This window comes from Ranitomeya imitator, chromosome 2, assembly GCF_032444005.1.
Source record: "Ranitomeya imitator isolate aRanImi1 chromosome 2, aRanImi1.pri, whole genome shotgun sequence".
In the NCBI taxonomy this organism is placed as follows: Eukaryota; Metazoa; Chordata; class Amphibia; order Anura; family Dendrobatidae; genus Ranitomeya; species Ranitomeya imitator.
In genome coordinates this window covers 364,205,279-364,223,785 of record NC_091283.1, presented here as the reverse complement: position 1 = coordinate 364,223,785, position 18,507 = coordinate 364,205,279, and the positions used below count along the sequence as shown (strand labels likewise).

The window sequence follows — 18,507 nt, the reverse complement described above, 5'->3', positions numbered from 1 at the left end:
TGACCCCTGACTCCTCCCCTCCTGTGACCTCATCACAGGTCCTGTGTGCACAGAGCAGCCATATATGTGGTGTGCGGCTCTGCAGGTGGAGGTAGGTGCTGGAGATTCCCCATTACTGGGTGGGGGGGGAATTAACCCCTTCAGTGCTGACACTACTGTGCCCTCTGCCTCCCTTATCTCTATCTTTCTCTCCTGTATCTCTGAGGGTAGGTGCACACAATCAGCAAACGCTGCAGGTTGGATGCTGCGTACTTCTTCATTGTTTAACCCGCAGCGTCCAGCTGTGACAGCATAGTGGATGAGATTTCAAAAAATCCCATGCCCACTATGAGTGCAGCCATGCCCGCGGCTCACCCACGGAGACGGACACACAGTGCATCTCTCCAGACCCCAGCATGTCAATCTCCGCAAGATAAATCTCACCCGTACAATGTCTTGGGCGCGGTGATTCCACGCGGTTCAGTGATCACCTGTGGAATCACCTGCATTCGATAGCCGGCAGCGGACATGTGCTGTGTCCAGAGCGCTGCCAATTCCTGACCGTGTGCACATAGCCTGTAGATTTTAGTTATTACTGGACGAGTTATATATATATAAAAATGGGGAAAAAATGGCAAAAAATACCCCACAGTAGTGATTCTATTATTTCTGAGCAGTAAATATACAATTACTGCAGGTTTTCACTACTTTTCCTGGAAAGAAATCTCACTTTTATGTTATTGTTTAATGTCCAACAGCTGAAAAGTTTATTATATTTTTCTTTTCAACACCCTATGATTACATATTCAATAGATCATAAATACAACATCTCCATATTTCATCTCCTCTTATGTTTCCTCTTATTATGTTCAGCAATTCTATTATTACACAGGATTCTTTATGATGTTACATCAACTTCATCTTCCCTTTCAGGTTGCTACAATATCATATCCTCTCAGTGGAGATCTTCTATATAAGAGAATTCTGATTAACCCATCAAGGATGGACAGGGAGAGAATATTACACCTCACCCTAGAGATCCTCTTCCGGCTTACTGGAGAGGTGAGGGATTCTGATGACGTCACATTACATCATTCGTATCTATGGGAATAACAGATGGACAGAACTGGAGATGTAAGGGGTCTGGAAATGTCTTTAGTGAGATTTATTAATGTGTCTCTCCATAACCAGGATTACACAATTGTGAAGACCTCTAGTGAGAGCTGTCAGGCCCATATGTCTGAGGGATGGGGAAGACCCCTGAGCCCAATCATAGGGCCTTCATCTTACCCCCTGATACATGAGGACATCAATGATCAGAAGATTCTAGAACTCACCTACAAGATGATTGAGCTGCTGACTGGAGAGGTGGGAATGCTGGGACATTATACAGTAATGCTATGAGGGGATCAGGGGATGACGGTATAATTGTATGTGTCAGGTTCCTATAAGGTGTGAGGATGTCGCCGTCTATTTCTCCATGGAGGAGTGGGAGTATTTAGAAGGACACAAAGATCTGTACATGGACATCATGATGGAGGTTCCCCAGCTCCTCACATCACCAGGTAATAGGACTAAATACACACGGCCTACAATTATCTGTATGTAAAGAATGAATTCAGTCCCTGTATGTGTTTCCTCCAGATCTATCCAGTAAGAGGACAACACCAGAGAGATGTCCCCGTCCTCTTCTGCCACTGGACTGTAAACAAGAAAATCCTGATGTTCCTCAGGATTATCAGGTAGATGGAGAGAAGGTGTCATGAGATCTTTCCTATGACGTGTAGACGGCTGTGAAGGTCTTGTATTCAGTATTGTTTCCACCACTATTATATGTTTTATACTTATGTAATGAGAACAGTGGAGATGGCAGGATTAGAGCTGATCATAGATGTGACTTCTCCATCTGTCTGTGACTTGTACAATATTTGTTTCAGGGTGAAGATCTGATCCATATTAATACTATAGAGACAAATGTGAGAGGTGATGAGCAATGTACAGAGGAGATTCCTACATATGACTACCCAGGTGAGTGTTAACTACTAATTATAGAGAAGTCACATATTCTTCTTGAATACTGACTGTCAGATCTTCATTGGCTTTATCATGTGGTCATCATTCTGCCACTGCCCCCATTACTTTGGGCATTGGAAGTTCTTCTGTTGGAGTGAGAATTAATTTGACCACAGCTTACAGCCTGGAGGATCCAACCTACTACTTGGAATTAGAAGATTATGACCTTAGCTGCCAAGATCGCTAATCTGTAAATTCAAATGACAACATATGTAATGTGTGTTGACAACCTAGAAAATCATTAGAAGAATAATTTTACCTTCATGGTTGATCTCTAAGAGAAAGTTGGAAGTAATATTGATGTTTCTTTCCTAGAATCCTGGCTAGAAATGGATGAACCCAAATGGTACATTTCAAGGACCATACCAGACACTTAGTGTCCGTACACAGACTTTTCCCTAAAGTCTGTGTTACTGTTTGAGCACGGCAGCCCGAACAAAGTTTGTTGACCCAATTAACAAACTTTTCCTGTGTGGTCACTTCTGGCCCCATCATTGCATTATCAAGTATTCGTATGGCTGTAATTGGCCAGCGCACTGTGTTAAAGAAAAGAAAAAAATATGGTGTCTCCCCTAGTCTTGATAACAAGCGCAGGTAAAGCTTACAGCAGCATACTGCAGCCCTCAGCTGTCAGCTTTATGTTGGCTGGTTATCAAAAATAAAGGGGTCCTTATGCCATGTAAAAAAATAACACTGTTTTACCAAGGTTTTGTCCCTCGGACAATTTTGAGTGTTCCTGATAGTTTTTGTTCATGCTGATTTCAGAAATGACTTCAGATTCTTTCTATCATGTAAGGTTTTTGAGAAATGATACGAAACATAATATTCAGTTAGAATTCTATAAACTCTTTCTGAAACAGTATTTTCTGAATTTTCCACTGAAATAACATAAATTGCTGATCTCCACATATGCAAGCACTTATTATGCGCATTCCGTGCAGGCGTAGTGAATCATTCGGCTGACCGTGTATGGAGCATAACACATCTCCTGGGCAGGGGAGGAATCAAAAGACAATACTGACATTACAGCAGGGGATCACAGAGGATTCATTTTGTGATATAAAACATTTCACTGACTGTTATTTTACCTCACAAAATGTATCCTCTGCGATCTCCTGCTGTAATGTCAGTATTGTCTTTTGCTTCCTCCCCTGCCCAGGAGCTGTGAGCACATGGGGGAGAGATTCTCAACACGTCAAAGCCTGTCCCCATCGTGACATTACCGCCCTCCTGATGCGATAGCATCGGGCCTCCACCTAGTTACGATCATATATGCAATTTGCCTGAATACTTTCTTAAAAACTGAAGATTTATTTCTAAATGTTGCGTCGGTGTCTCAACAGCAATGATAATTTCTGCTACATATGCAGAGAATATACAATAAAAGCACAATAGAAGGAAATGACTCCACTTGTTAAGAAAGCATATGAACTATACTTTGAATGTTCAACTGGAGATCAGGACAAACAGTGGGCACCTCATATATGCTGCGCATCTTGTTCTAGAAGTTTTAGAGCATGGCTGAATGGATCACGGCCTTCAATGCCGTTCGCTGTCCCAATGATATGGAGATAGCTGAGAGACCATGTAACAGATTGCTACTTCTGCCTTACAAATGTAACAGGATATTCAGCAAAGAGCAAGAAATCAATAGAATATCCTAATCTTCCTTCAGCCATAAGACCAGTGCCACACGATGAAAGTCTTCGGGCTTGTGCACACGCTGCGGATTTTGCTGTGGATCCGCAGCGGATTTGACGCTGCAGATCCGCAGCAGTTTTCCCTAAGTTTACAGTACCATGTAAACCTATGGGAAAAAAAAACGCTGTGTACATGCTGCGGAAAAATCCGGGCGGAAAACGCTGCGGATTATTTTCCGCAGCATGTCCATTCTTTGTGCGGATTCCGCAGCGGTTTTACAACTGCACCAATAGGAAACTGCAGTAGAAAATCTGCACTGGAATCCGCAGAAGAAACCGCAATAAAATCCGCAGTGAAAACCGCAGTGGTTTTGCACCGCGGATTTTCCAAATCTGCTGCGGAAAAATCCGCAGCAAAATCCGCAGCGTGGGCACATAACCTTCATGTTCCAAAGCCGCCCAAAGTATGGACAATGGAGGACAACGAAGATGAACTAACAATGTCAGTGGAAAATGAAACTGCTGCAGACCCGGACTTTGAGCCATCTACATCAAATCCACATCTGTTCAGTCAAGCTGATCTGAGTGACTTGGTCAGAAATTTGAAATTGTCAAAGAGGCAGGCAGAATTATTGGGATCAAGGCTACAAGAATGGAATCTCTTATTACCAGGAGCAAGAGTTTCTGTTTTTCGCAGTCGTCAAGAAGACCTTAATCAATTTTTCAACCATGTTGACAGTTTAATCTTTTGCAACAACGTTTTGGGGTTGTTGGGTGTTCTAGGATGCGAACATAACCCGAAGGAATGGCGACTGTTCATAGACTCGTCAGTTTTAAGTCTGAAGGCTGTTTTATTACACAACGGAAATATCTATCATTCTATATCTATTGGACATGCCGTACACATGAAAGAAACGTATGAGAATATGGAGTTCTTGTTGACCCACATTAATTATAGAAACTATAACTGGAACATATGTGGCGATCTAAAAGTTATTGCACTTCTTCTTGGGCTGCAGCTTGGATATACCAAGTATGGTTGTTTTATTTGTGAGTGGGACAGTCGTGCACGAGAAATGCACTATTTCAGAAAGGACTGGCCACTCCACGAAAACCTGGTTGCTGGACAGAAGAATGTTAAACATCCAGCAAAGATATTTCTCCCTCCTTTGCATATTAAACTTGGGCTTATGAAGAATTGTCAAAGCAATGAACAAAGAATCGGAAGCCTTTTCTTACTTGCGACTGAAATTTCCAATAATAAGTGATGAAAAGATTAAAGAAGGTATTTTTATTGGTCCACAGATCAGAGATATAATGAATGACAGTAGCTTTGATGGTCTTTTGCAAGGTGCTGAACAAGTTGCATGGAGAGCCTATAAAGATGTGATCTTCAACTTCCTTGGCAACAGCGGGGCACCGAAAGTTGAACAACTCGTGGACAACATGCTCACAGCATATCATTTGATGAAATGCAATATTTCACAAAAAATTCATTTTCTACATTCTCACTTGGACTTTTTCCCAGCCAATCTTGGTGCCGTTAGCGATGAACACAGTGAAAGATTTCACCAAGACATTGCGCTGATGGGAAAAAAAGGTACCAGGGAAAGTGGAGTACGTCAATGCTGTCTGACTATTGCTGGAATCTTATTCGAGAAGTATCTGACATGGATTATAAATGAAAGTTGTCTGCAAAACACTTTTGAACAATTGCTTTTGGTACTGACATCGATGCACATGTATGTAGTGTCTGGGACGTCATAATGTAGACTATAAACTGTTGTTTCTTAAAAACCTTATGTGATACAGACTTTTGGAGCACATATTGATCTTCAGCATATCAAAATCTATAAGATACAATAACATTTTCTCAGGGGACAAGAACTTTCCTGAAATTTGTTGCGAATTGTGAAATTTAAAAAAATGGTGTGAGGTGTCCCACATTTTTGGTAACCAGCCAATCTGAAGCAGGTAGCTGGGGGCTGGTATTCTTAGACTGGGAAGGTCCATGGATATTGGGCCCCCAGCCTAAAAATGGCAGCCTGCACAGCTGCCCAGAAAAAGGCGCATGCATTAAATGCGGCAATTATGGTGCTTTGCCAAGCTCTTTCCGCTTTCCCAGGTGCGTTGGCAAGTGGGGAAATATTTTAGGGTGGATGTCAGCCTTGTAATGTCAGCTGACAACAATCCCAGGGGTTAGTAATGTAAAGGCATCTATAACAAGAAATTTGACATGGAGAAGGACTTGGGGATCCTAGTTAATGATAAACTTACCTGGAGCAGCCAATGCCAGGCAGCGGCTGCCAAGGCAAACAGGATCATGGGGTCCATTAAAAGAGGTCTGGATGCACAAGATGAGAGCATTATACTGCCTCTGTACAAATATCTGGTTAGACCTCACATGGAGTACTGTGTACAGTTTTGGGCACCGGTGATCAGGAAGGATATAATGGAACTAGAGCGAGTACAAAGGAGGGCAACAAAATTAATAAAGGGGATGGGGGAACTACAATACCAAGAGAGATGAGCAAAATTAGGATTATTTAGTCTAGAAAAAAGATGACTAAGGGGCGATCTAATAACCATGTATAAGTATATAAGGGGGCAATACAAATATCTCTCCGAGGATCTGTTTATACCAAGGAATGTGATGGTCACAAGGGGGCATTCTCTGCGTCCTGGAGGAGAGAAGGTTTATCCACCAACATAGAAGAGGATTCTTTACTGTTAGGGCCATGAGAATCTGGAATTCCTTGCCTGAGGAGGTGGTGATGGCGAACTCAGTCGAGGGATTCAAGAGAGGCCTGGATGTCTTCCTGGAGCGTAACAATATTGTATCTTACAGTTATTAGGTTCTTTAGAAGGACATAGATCTGGGGATTTATTCTGACAGACTATAGGCTGAACTGGATGGGCAAATGTCTTTTTCCGGCCTTGCTATGTTACAATGTATGTTATGTAACACAACCCTATTACTAACCCTGTATCGAAAACTAATAAAGACACACACAAAAAAAGTCCTTTAATTGAACAAAACACTCCCTGACAAATCCTCTCTTTTTCCCATTTATTAGCATAAAAATGAAAATAATCCTCACCTGTCTGCTGATAATCCATAATGCTGATGTCCCACGTCAAGCACCAACTCTGCTACTACTGGTTGCTTTGCTGAGCAGAGGCATCAGTAATGTTGGCACTCAGCCCTGCAACGAGCTCACACTGAGCTGAGTGTGAGAATGTGGCAGCGAGTGGTCAGCGGTGATGTAATTAAGGTTACCGCCGGTCACTGATTACCATTCAGGCTGCTCCCTTATCCTATTTAATCTTATTCCAGGTCCGTCATTTCCCCCTGCAACGTATATATAATGTTACCTGGTTTTTCACATGTATTCACATTGGCAGTATGTCAGAAATGTTTTCCTTCAGCATCATTATCCCTATCAGAGTGCAATTTGCCTTATTTTGACGTTATCATTTTGCATGACCGTGGCTAACACATTTTCTATTATCCTCTAACAGGATACACCATATCATATTGTATGAAATACGACACCACAGGGATAATAACTATCTTTAACCTAAGATGCTTCATTAAATGGGGTAGGCTAGCTCATAACTACTGTAATCATCTCATGATACTATTCCAATGTCCTTCTCTTTTGAACTTTTTTCTCTCTCTGAAATGCCTCCTATATGAATGAAATTTATATCCTTACGCATCTGTGTACTGTCATTCCAAAAGCTCTTGGACATGTTATCAACCAACTCTATATGTTTCTATATATGTAAATATCCAATGTACATTTTTCTCACTGTGTATATTTCTACTTCTTCTAGCGACTATGTGATTAAGGCTATTAACTGGCCGAAACATAATTTTGCCTGTCGCTTCAGCAATCATTATTAATAAATTCTCACTTGAAGCATATTTTTCAACTCGTACGTGTGATTTTTTTTTTTTTTTTTTTTTTAACTATTGTTTATGGGACTACGGACCCCTTTTGATTAGCACCGTCATTCTAATCTTTAAGTTGAGTGCTAGCCATCGTATCCTTTGGGACAGTACAAAGCTGACATCAACCCCAAAACCATTACCCCACTTGCCAACGCACCAGGGCAAGCGGAAAGAGCTGAGGCTAATCGCCAGATTTGGCGTATCTAATGGATGCACCATTTCTGAGGTGGCTGAGAGCTAATATAATTACGGTTGTCATGGAGGGGGCCCTTTCCAAGCATATTAATATATCAGCCAAAAGATGTCTGCTTAGCCTTTGCTGGTTGCTAAAAATAGGGTGGACCATTCAGAGAGACTACTAATAAGTGATAATTAGTTGCTATAGATCATATAATAAGTATAGGTTTTCCTTCCTTCCCCTCACCCTTCTGTCTGTGTCTTGTAGGGTCCTTGTGTTTGTCTAAGCTATATATTGAGATGTAAACTTATTACATCGCCTACTTAATATTGATGACAAATTAGTTTGTTGTTAGAAATTGCATCCATTTTTGCTATCTTAAAGGGCCACTGTCACCCCCCTGCAGCCGTTATAAACTAAAAGAGCCACCTTGTGCAGCAGTAATGCCGCATTCTAACAAGGTGGCTCTTTTAGTTTTGTGTTCAGGTATTACTAAAATAAAGCAGTTTGAAACTTTGCAGAAATACCTGTCTTTGTCCACGGAGGCGGGTCTGAAGCCTCCTCTGTGAAGCGCCCAACTGCCGTCACTCATCTCTTCTGGGGCGATGGTCGCCCCCCCTCCGCGCTGTTTTCTTTTCAAATCCGGCGCCGGCGCTGTGTAAATATTTGTGGGGCAGGCGCAGTAAGCTCTGGCGGCCTGACGTCCCAGCCAGGCTTGCAGACTGCGCCTGTGCTGGCAGTGCGGCCACCCACCTCGGTAATCCCTGCCCCGCACTGTGTTATGCATTATGCACAGTGCGGGGCTGGGATTCCTGGGCATGCGCACTGCGTGTTTCAGCCACTCACCCAGGTCCCCCCGCTGACACACGCAGTGCGCATGCCCAGGAATCCCAGCCCCGCACTGTATGTGCATAATGCATAACACAGTGCGGGGCAGGAATTACTGAGGTGGGTGGCCGCACTGCCAGCACAGGCGCAGTCTGCAAGCCTGGCTGGGACGTCAGACCGTCAGAGCTTACTGCGCCTGCCCCACAAATATTTACACAGCGCCGGCGCCGGATTTGAAATGAAAACAGCGCGGAGGGGGCGGCGACCATCGCCCCAGAAGAGATGAGTGACGGCAGTTGGGCGCTTCAGAGGAGGCTTCAGACCCGCCTCCGTGGACAAAGACAGGTATTTTTGCAAAGTTTCAAACTGCTTTATTTTAGTAATACCTGAACACAAAACTAAAAGAGCCACCTTGTTAGAATGCGGCATTACTGCTGCACAAGGTGGCTCTTTTAGTTTATAACGGCTGCAGGGGGGTGACAGTGGCCCTTTAAGTAATATGTTCTTGAATTGAAGGATATTGACTTTTAATGTAAAACTATTTTGAAAAAATGTAATAAAATTAAATAAAAATAGGGGGGGGCAGTTTCTTTTTTTTAATTATTTTAAATATATAATTAAAGAGGTGTGGGGTCCCTTTATTTTTGACAGGCAGCCAAGCTAAAGCAGACCACTTGGGGCTGATATTAACACCTTCCCGACCTGTGACACAGCGTATGCGTCATGAAAGTCAGTGTCAATCCGACCTGTGACACATATGCTGTGTCACAGAATGATCGCGTCCCTGCAGGTCAGGTGAAAGGGTTAACTGTAATTTCACCCAACATACAGGAACAGGAAGAGTGGTACTTCAGCCCAGGGGGGTAGCTTTGCCCCCATGTGGCTACGATCGCTCTGATTGGCTGTTGAAAGTCAAACTTGCTGAAATATTACAATCCAGCCATGGCCGATGCTGCAATATCATTGGCCATGGCTGGAGACGCCGATCCACTCCCGAAACCGACTGACAGCGGCGATCTGCTGCCGCCGTGAGCCGTCCTCTCCGTCCTGTTTTCCGCCCCCCTGTCCTGTCCTCCGTCCCCCCCCCCCGCTGTCCGATCTCACCCCCTCTGTACCTCCCGAGTCCTGGCGTCCCTCCCAATGCCGGCGGTCTTTAGCAATGGGCGCCGCCATCTTCCAAAATGACGGGCGCATGCGCATTGCGCCTGCCGAATCTGCTGGCCGGCAGATTCATTCATTCCCGAGGTACATTTTGATCACTGTGATGCAACCTATCACAGTGATCAAAATAAAAAAAAATAGTAAATAACCCCCCTTTTATCACCCCCACAGGTAGGGAAAATAATAAAATAAAGAAAATATATTTATTTTTATTTTTTCGCTAGGGTTAGGGTTGCAATTAGGGTTAGAATTAAGGTTAGGGTTGGAATTAGGGTATGTGCACACGGTGCGGATTTGGCTGCGGATCCGCAGCTGATTGGCAGCTGTGGATTCGCAGCAGTTTTCCATGCGTTGTACAGTACCATGTAAACCTATGGAAAACCAAATCCGCTGTGCCCATGGTGAGGAAAATGCCGCGCGGAAATGCTGAGTTGTATTTTCCACAGCATGTCAATTCTTTTGCGGATTACGCAGCGTTTTACACCTGCTCCTCAATAGGAATCCACAGGTGTAAAACCACAGGAAATCCGCAGGTAAAATGCAGGGTGTTTTACCTGCGGATTTTTCAAAAACGGTGCGGAAAAATCCGCACACAAATCCGCAACGTGGGCACATAGCCTTAGGGTTAGGGTTGTAATTAGAGATAGGGTTGGGATTAGAGTTGGGGTTGGAATTAGGGTTAAGATTAGGGTTAGGGGTGTGTTGGGGTTAGGGTTAGGCTTGTGGTTAGGGTTGGGGTTAGGGTTTTGGTTAGGGTTATGCTTAGGATTAGGGTTAGGGGTGTGTTGGGGTTAGGGTTGTGATTAGGGTTATGGTTAGGGTTGGGATTAGGGTTAGGGGTGTGTTGGAGTTAAAATTGAGGGGCTTCCACTGTTTAGACACATCAAGGGGTCCCAAAGGCGATATGGTGCCACCATTGATTCTAGCCAATCTTGCATTCTAAAAGTCAAATGGTGCTCCCTTCCTTCTGAGCCTCGACGTGTGCCCAAACAGTGGTTTACCCAAACATATGGGGCATAAGCGTACTCAGGAAAAATTGCAGAACAACTTTGGGGGTCTAATTTCTCCTGTTACCCTTGGGAAAATAAAAAATTGGGGGCTAAAAATTTATTTTTGAGGGGAAAAAATTATTTTCACGGCTCTACATTATAAAATTCTGTGAAGCAACTTGGGAGCTCAAAGTGCTCACCACACATCCTTGGGGGGTCTATTTTCCAAAATGGGGTCACTTGTGGGGGGTTTCTACTGTTTAGGCACAACAGGGGCTCTCCAAACGTAACATGACGCACGCAGAGCATTTCATCAAAGTCTGCATTTCAAAACGTCACTACTTCCCTTCCGAGCCCCGACGGGTGCCCAAATAGTGGTTTAAGCCCACATATGGGGTACCAGCGTACTCAGAACAAACTGGACAACAACTTTTGGGGTCCAAGTTCTCCTGTTACCCTTGTGAAAATAAACAATTGCGGACAAAAACATCAATTTTGAGGAAAAGAAAAAGACTTTTTATTTTCACAGCTCTGTGTTATAAACTTCTGTGAAGCACTTGGGGGTAAAAAGGGCTCACTACACATCAAGATAAGTTCCTTGGGGGGTCTAGTTTCGAAAATGGGGTCACTTGTGGGGGTTTCTACTGTTTAGGCACATCAGGGCCTCTGCAAACGCGACATGGTGTCCGCTAACGATTGGAGCTAATTTTTTATTCAAAAAGTCAAATGGCGCTCATTCCCTTCCGAGCCCTGCTGTGTGCCCAAACAGTGGTTTACCCCCAAATGTGAGGTATCTGTGTATTCAGGAGAAATTGCCCAATAAATTTTAGGATCCATTTTATCCTATTGCCCATGTGGAAATGAACAAATTGAGGCTAAAAGAAATTTTTTGTGAAGAAAAAAAAAAGTACTTTTTCATTACGGATCAATTTGTGAAGCACCCTCACCCTTTTTAGTAACCAGTAAAAGCTACACAGACAGCTGTGAGCTGATATTAATAGGCTGGAAACCTTTATGGATATTGGCCTCTTACCAGAATAATAACACCAGTCTGCTTTCCCTCAGCTGGTTAGTAAAACTAAGGAGGACACCACACCATTTTGTTTTCTTTTATTTATTTGGTAAATGCATGTATAGTAAGCTACTCATGCACTACACTAATTATCTCAGTCACTGACATTTCTTACTATGCACAGGCACCAGCTGGTGAATGCTCTCATCAGCATATGCCTGCTACCAGCAAAACCAGGCATGGCATCACGACCCTGCCATGCGCTGCGCATAACTGACAAGCCAACGTCCTCTGCCAGCCTCTGGCCGGTGGTGTGTATTTCAGCGCAATCCAGGTGAAATTGGGCACGCTCGTGGTCGCACCCTCTGTATTCCCGTCTTCATGTGTAGGAGAGTTAGTAAACTGAAAGACCTAAAGAGCAGGTTAGAGCTCAAAGATGAGGGAGTGGAGTTGTTAAAGCCCCCCTTGACGAGAGTGGGAATGTCATAGGATAGAAACTGCAGATGCTAGATTGTGATCCATGAAGCGACGAGGTTGGGTCGAAGGGTGGTACACAACTGCCACTCGCAAGAGAAAAGTGCTGAAATGTCTGATGATGTTGATTTCAATAGATGGGAGCATAAGTAAGGTTACTGAGGGGATGATCTAAAATGTAAATTTTAATTAAAGAAGCTAACCCTTCCACCTCGACTGTTGTCAGGTTTACGGGTATGAGAAAAATGTAGCCCATCGTATAAGGCTGCCGTCACACTAGCAGTATTTGGTCAGTATTTTATATCAGTATTTCTAAGCCAAAACCAGGAGTGGAACAATTAGAGGAAAAGGATAATAGAATCATATGCACCCCCTCTGCATTTATCACCCACTCCTGGTTTTGGCTTACAAATACTGATGTAAAATACTGACCAAATGCTGCGAGTGTGACGGCAGCCTAAAAGATATGGGTCTGCAAAAGAGAGGGAAGTAATAGCCCTCAAAAAGGGATATACAAAGTGAGATGAGACGAGATAGTTTAAGTAAAGTGCAAAAAATCTTTATTAATACAGCTCACTCACATAAATATTGCGGGCATTATAGCCCAATGTACAAAAGACAAGACGAGTGTTAAAATATGGAGGAAATAAAGAACCAGGTAGCGCTATTCACAATGAACCTCCAATAGACATATATTAGTCATAACATGCACTGAGCTAAGAACAAAATATATAGGCAATTCTCCAAAAGAGAAAGGTTTCGTTACCTATCTCAAGTCCCAAATCAGTCTATATAAGACATGAATACATCGGACTGGCATATGCTTTATAAGATCGGAGAAAACAAGTGCCGCTCATAGTGCATAAAACAGCCTATTGCTTACCTATATGGGGAGGAGGAACCAGATGAAAAGTACACGCACTAGCCCCTAGAGAGCAGCAATAGGTGGTGTCCAACTAATAGATCCAAGTTTCAGTCAGATAGCCAGATCATTAAGAGACTTTGAAAGGAAGAAATCATGAATGCAAAGGAATTTGTTACACTCTGACCGGGAGTTCCAGTGAGCACAATTAAAGGAGATAGAAGGCATACTTTGAATAATAATAAGATTTGCAGGGTATTTGTGTGTAGCAGAAGGCAAGTTAAATTAAGAATAGGAGGCTTAAGGAAGATGTCTCCTGCTACTAGAAGAATAGAGAAAATGAGAAGATTTTTCAGTTATTTGGGAGAGCGTTTCCTGAGTTGTATGGTGGTATTGAAATGATTTGAGTGTCTTAAGAATGTAAGAGTATGTAATGCTATGTTCACATTTGCGTTGTTGGGCGCAGCATCGTCGACGCAGCGCAAAATGCATACACAATGCAGCGTTTTGTGACGCATGCGTTCAACATTCACCTGTAATTTGACGCCGAAAAACTGCATCATGTAGCGTCGGCTGCGCCCTGACTGTAGCGCCCAAATGACGCATGCGTCAGACAATGCATACCGGCGCATGCCCATGCGCCCCCCATGTTAAAGATAGGGGCGCATGACACATGCGTCGGTATCCGTCGACGACGCTGCGCCCAACAATGCAAATGTGAACATAGCGTAAGCTGTACATGGGAGAGGGGAAGAGAAAAGGACTGATGAGGATGGAATGTACAGAATGTTTGAAAGGACATGTAGTTTTGAAAGAAGGCAGCAGCCAAAACACAGATGAAGCCAATAGATAAGCAAAATTTTTCTGTGAACGAGCAACATGTTTGTTTGAATAATTTGCGTAGCTTGACTGTCTTCTGCCCTGCGTGCCTGCTTTGTTTAACTGCTGTGCACTTAAAAAAAATATGGCCCTTATGCAGCATTTGTGTAAGTGCCTTTCATCCCTCAGCAGTATTCTTCAGAGATAAACTAACAAACTTGCTGGACATCTTGGACCATATAACTTTGAGGTGAGTTAGGTAACCTTACAGGATTTGTGAACAGACACAATAAAATGTACATATGCTATTATGTAAATCTTGCAAAGTTAGAAGAGCTGATTTAGGATTTACAAGGGTTAACAGCAGAGAGAATTAATCTATATCTGTATGAAGAGAAAATAGATGAGCGCTGGATCTATGCCATGTTCAAATTTGGTGTACAAATATGGCACTGAAAGAAATTCTGCACTCATGCCCCCTTCAAGGTACAGTATTTTTCAGACTATAAGATGCACCGAACCATAGGACACACCCCAAATTTTGGGTGAAAGTAGCAGAAAAAAAGATTTTTATAAGATGGGGGTCCGTCTTATTGTCCGAATTTAGGGTATCTTACCTGAGGGCTGGCGGTGGTACAGCAGGGTCACAGGTGGCATGGTGGCGGTACAGGTGTGGTGATGCTGAGGCGCGGTGGGTGGTACGGTGTGCACCTGAACAGGGTCCCTTCCTCAGGTGAGGTGACGCTGCGGCCCGGTATCCAAGGCGAGCAGCAGAGCGGGTTAATCAACAGTTTCTCGGTGGCCATCTTCCCGAGGCCGCGTGTGCGCAGATTGAGTACTCTGCTTTCCGGGGCTTCAGGAAAATGGCCACGGGAAGCAGCGCGTGCACAGATTGAGATCGCGGTGGCCATTTTCCTGAAGCCGAGATCTCAATCTGCGAACTCTGCTTCAGGAAAATGGCCGCTGCAATCTCAGTCTGCGCATGCGCAGCCTCCCGCAGCCATTTTCCTGAAGCTCCGGGAAGCAGAGAACTCAATCTGTGCATGCACGGCCTCAGGAAGATGGCCGCCGCCACCGAGAAACCCGTGATTCACCCGACCCTGCTGCTCACCTTGGATACCGGGCCGCGGTGTCACCTCACCTGTGGAAGTGACCCTGCTCAGGTGCATGCCATACCGCCCACCGCGCCTCAGCATTACCGCACCTCTGCCACCACCACACCACTGCCACAACCAACCGGTAAGCCTGTGTTCGAACTATTAGATGCACCCCCCATTTTCTTCACAATTTTTTTGGGGAAAAGTGCATCTTACAGTCCGAAAAATACGGCACTTAAATATTGAATCTGAGAGGAAGAAAGCAAATGAAAAAATTTGTTTCATTACATATTCTCTTGCAGATCAACTATGGTGCAAGAGCTGCAGTAGAAAGCCTGATAAAGTTACTCCATTTCCCTCATGGAATTCATAGGTGTGGAGACTTTTTTGACCACACAGGCACTTTCTGGAAAATAACACACAGTTAATGCTGCAAAGAGAAAATTGATAATATGCTATCTTAGCACTCCAGCTTGTGGTTCTGGACACATGCATATAGTAATTTTTTAAGTGGGTTCTCCTGGTACAGCAATCATAGCAATGTCAAACATAATGACGCTAACAGTGTTTAGTCATATGACAAGGTTCAGAAGCGAGGGGGACATTTGTCTTTGAGAGCTTTAATTTTGCTAAATTGGTTGTTGAGCAAACCCTCTAGTTTTCCATTGAAGGATGGTGGATGTGAGTGGAGTCTTGCAATATCTATGGACATTTTATCTAGACATATAAAAATATAATTAAGGATATTTTATTAAAAAAATAATTGTTTTTATTCTTGGCAGGTGACTGGACCAGGAGATCAGAGGGACATCTGACATCTTCAGTTTTTACATCAGATAACGTTGATATCACACAAGATGCATTTGAAGTGAATGCAATTATTCCAGATATTCCACCATCTCTTCACAGCAAAGATCTATCATCTGATCCTTTTAAACAGGTCCAATCTTCTGATGCATCAAAGACTATTGGAAAAAATAAAAGCCATAAAAGAAGCATTAAAAATGAAATTGCTCCTAAAGAAAAGAAACCATTTTCAAATTCAAAGTTTGGAAAATGTTTTTCCCGTAATAGGTTTTTTGTTAAACATCAAACAATTCACACAGAGGAAAAACGATTTTCTTGCTCAGACTGTTTGAAATATTATAACCAGAAATCACACCTTGTTACACACCAAAGAACTCACACAGGGGAGAAGCCATTTTCATGTTCAAATTGTGATAAATGTTTTGGAGATAAATCAAATCTTGTTAGACACCAGAGGATACACTCAGGGGAGAAGCCATATTCATGTTTAGAATGTGGGAAATCTTTTAGAGATAAATCAAGTCTTGTTACACATCAAAGAATTCACACAGGGGAGAAGCCTTTTTCATGTTCAGAATGTGGGAAATATTTTAGCCAGAAATCACATCTTGTTATTCACCAAGGAACCCACACAGGGAAGAAAATTTTTTCATGTGCAGAATGTGGGAAACATTTTAACCAGAAATCCCATCTTCTTATACACCAGAGAATTCACACAGGGGAGAAGCCATTTTCATGTTCAGAATGTGGAAAATGTTTTGGAGATAAATCATGTCTTGTTAGACACCAGAAAATTCATACAGGGGAGAAGCCATATTCCTGTTCACAATGTGGGAAATGTTTTTTCCACAAATGGTATCTTCTTCAACATGAAAAATCTCACACAGGGAGAATCCATTGTGATACCTAACAGGTAAGGAATGTTTTTCTTAAGTCATATTTTGTTAATTATCAAGAAAAAACTCACGCTGGGAGAAAACATATTTTGACAAACCGTACAAGAAAACATAGAAGAGGCAGCTAAAGTAATGACAAATAAGTAAATCAAAAGGGATAGTAATTTAAAAAATATATGCAGTTACTAATGGACATCTGTTACCTAAAAAACAATATTCCAAGTGCATGGAATGTTTCAAATTGTTATATACTTATACAGTCAGTACATGAAAATGCTGACAGTTCCTTTTCCCTTTTTTCTCTAACTCCCAGTTTCAGTGATCTGCAATTTATTACAGTTTCTTATAATTCACAATCTCCGTGTGTGAACAATGTCTTTATCTTATCTACATTACAGTAATAAATAAATTCATGTTGCAACTTACTAGTTACATAGTAAATATAGGGCAGCACTGTGGCTCAGTGGTTAGCAGTGCAGCCTTGCAGTGCTGGAGTCCTGGGTTCAAATCCCACCAAGGACAACATCTGCAAGGAGTTTGTATGTTCTCCCCGTGTTTGCGTGGGTTTCCTCTGGGCACTCTGGTTTCCTCCCACATTCCAAAGACATACTGATAGGGAATTTAGATTGCGAACCCCATTGGGGACAGTAATGATAATGTGTATTCCTATATAAATAAAGAGATTATTATTTACATATATGATCTATTCCTTCTTTGTAGGAACATCTGATGTGATCCATTTTCTTTAAATCACTTTCCATTCTTAGTGTAGTAGTTTTTTTCACCTTCATTGAAAGAATGAACATGGAGCTGCTACTCAATACAAAGAAGACAAAGATATTGACTACTGCCAGGTACGGCTATGACTGATTTGAGATGGATGGCGACAAACTGGAAGTTGTAAAGGACTTGAACCTTCTTGGATCAATGATCACTCAAGATGCAGTGACAACACTGGAAGTCAATAGGAGAACAGCTGTGGGCAAATCATCAAGGAAGTCAGTGGACAAGGTTTTCAAATTCAGGAACATTTCACTGGTGACAAAGACACAGCTAGCACATATTCTGGTCTTTTCTGTGGATGTTAAACCTGGACGATAATGAAACACAACAGAAGCAGAATAGATGCCTTCAAAATGTGCTGCTGGAGAAGGCTGTTATTAATACCATGGATGGCAAGAAGAACAAACAAATCAATTTTGGAACACATCAAGCCACACATGTCACTTGAAGCAAGGATCACCCAGCTATGACTTGCCTAATTTGGACATATACAAAGATATGGATGAAGGAGGAACAGATATATATCGGACACCAATAATCCAAAGAAAAACAGTATAAGCAGGAATGTCCGAAAAATGAAAAGATACTTTTTTGATATAAAAACGTACACAGAGATGAATATAAAAGTAATTAAAATCAGACAAAAAGGGCAAAAAGACTGACTACCGAAAATTGAGCATGATAAACAAGGGTTACCCAAAGGCACAGTTAAACAGTGATACAGTTTGAATCGACTGTAAAACACACTAAGATGACTGTAATAATTAAATGAATCCAGTGGAACATAGAGAGAAGGTATGATGTGATATAAATACCTTATCAAAGTGCAAAATATAAATTATTCATACGAACCACCATGTTTGCAACTCACAATAAGAAGCATAGAGGGGTCTATGACTCTCTCCTTCGTTTTACTGCATGTTATGGGTTGCATACCTTGTCCAGTTTTGG

At 42.5% G+C, this 18,507-nt stretch overlaps 1 protein-coding gene across 1 annotated transcript in view; it reads left to right on the top strand.

The window, feature by feature from the left end:
* Window positions 1-17,449, top strand: part of LOC138666581 (zinc finger protein 271-like) — a 91,783-nt gene extending 74,334 nt beyond the window's left edge. The window contains exons 8-15 of the mRNA XM_069754783.1: window positions 32-91; window positions 913-1,041; window positions 1,171-1,347; window positions 1,421-1,544; window positions 1,624-1,721; window positions 1,917-2,007; window positions 7,215-7,295; window positions 15,853-17,449. Of these exons, the coding sequence (XP_069610884.1) occupies window positions 32-91; window positions 913-1,041; window positions 1,171-1,347; window positions 1,421-1,544; window positions 1,624-1,721; window positions 1,917-2,007; window positions 7,215-7,295; window positions 15,853-16,787 (1,695 nt within the window). The 3' untranslated portion in view covers window positions 16,788-17,449. The remainder of the gene's footprint in view (window positions 1-31; window positions 92-912; window positions 1,042-1,170; window positions 1,348-1,420; window positions 1,545-1,623; window positions 1,722-1,916; window positions 2,008-7,214; window positions 7,296-15,852) is intronic.
* Window positions 17,450-18,507: the final 1,058 nt, after the last annotated feature.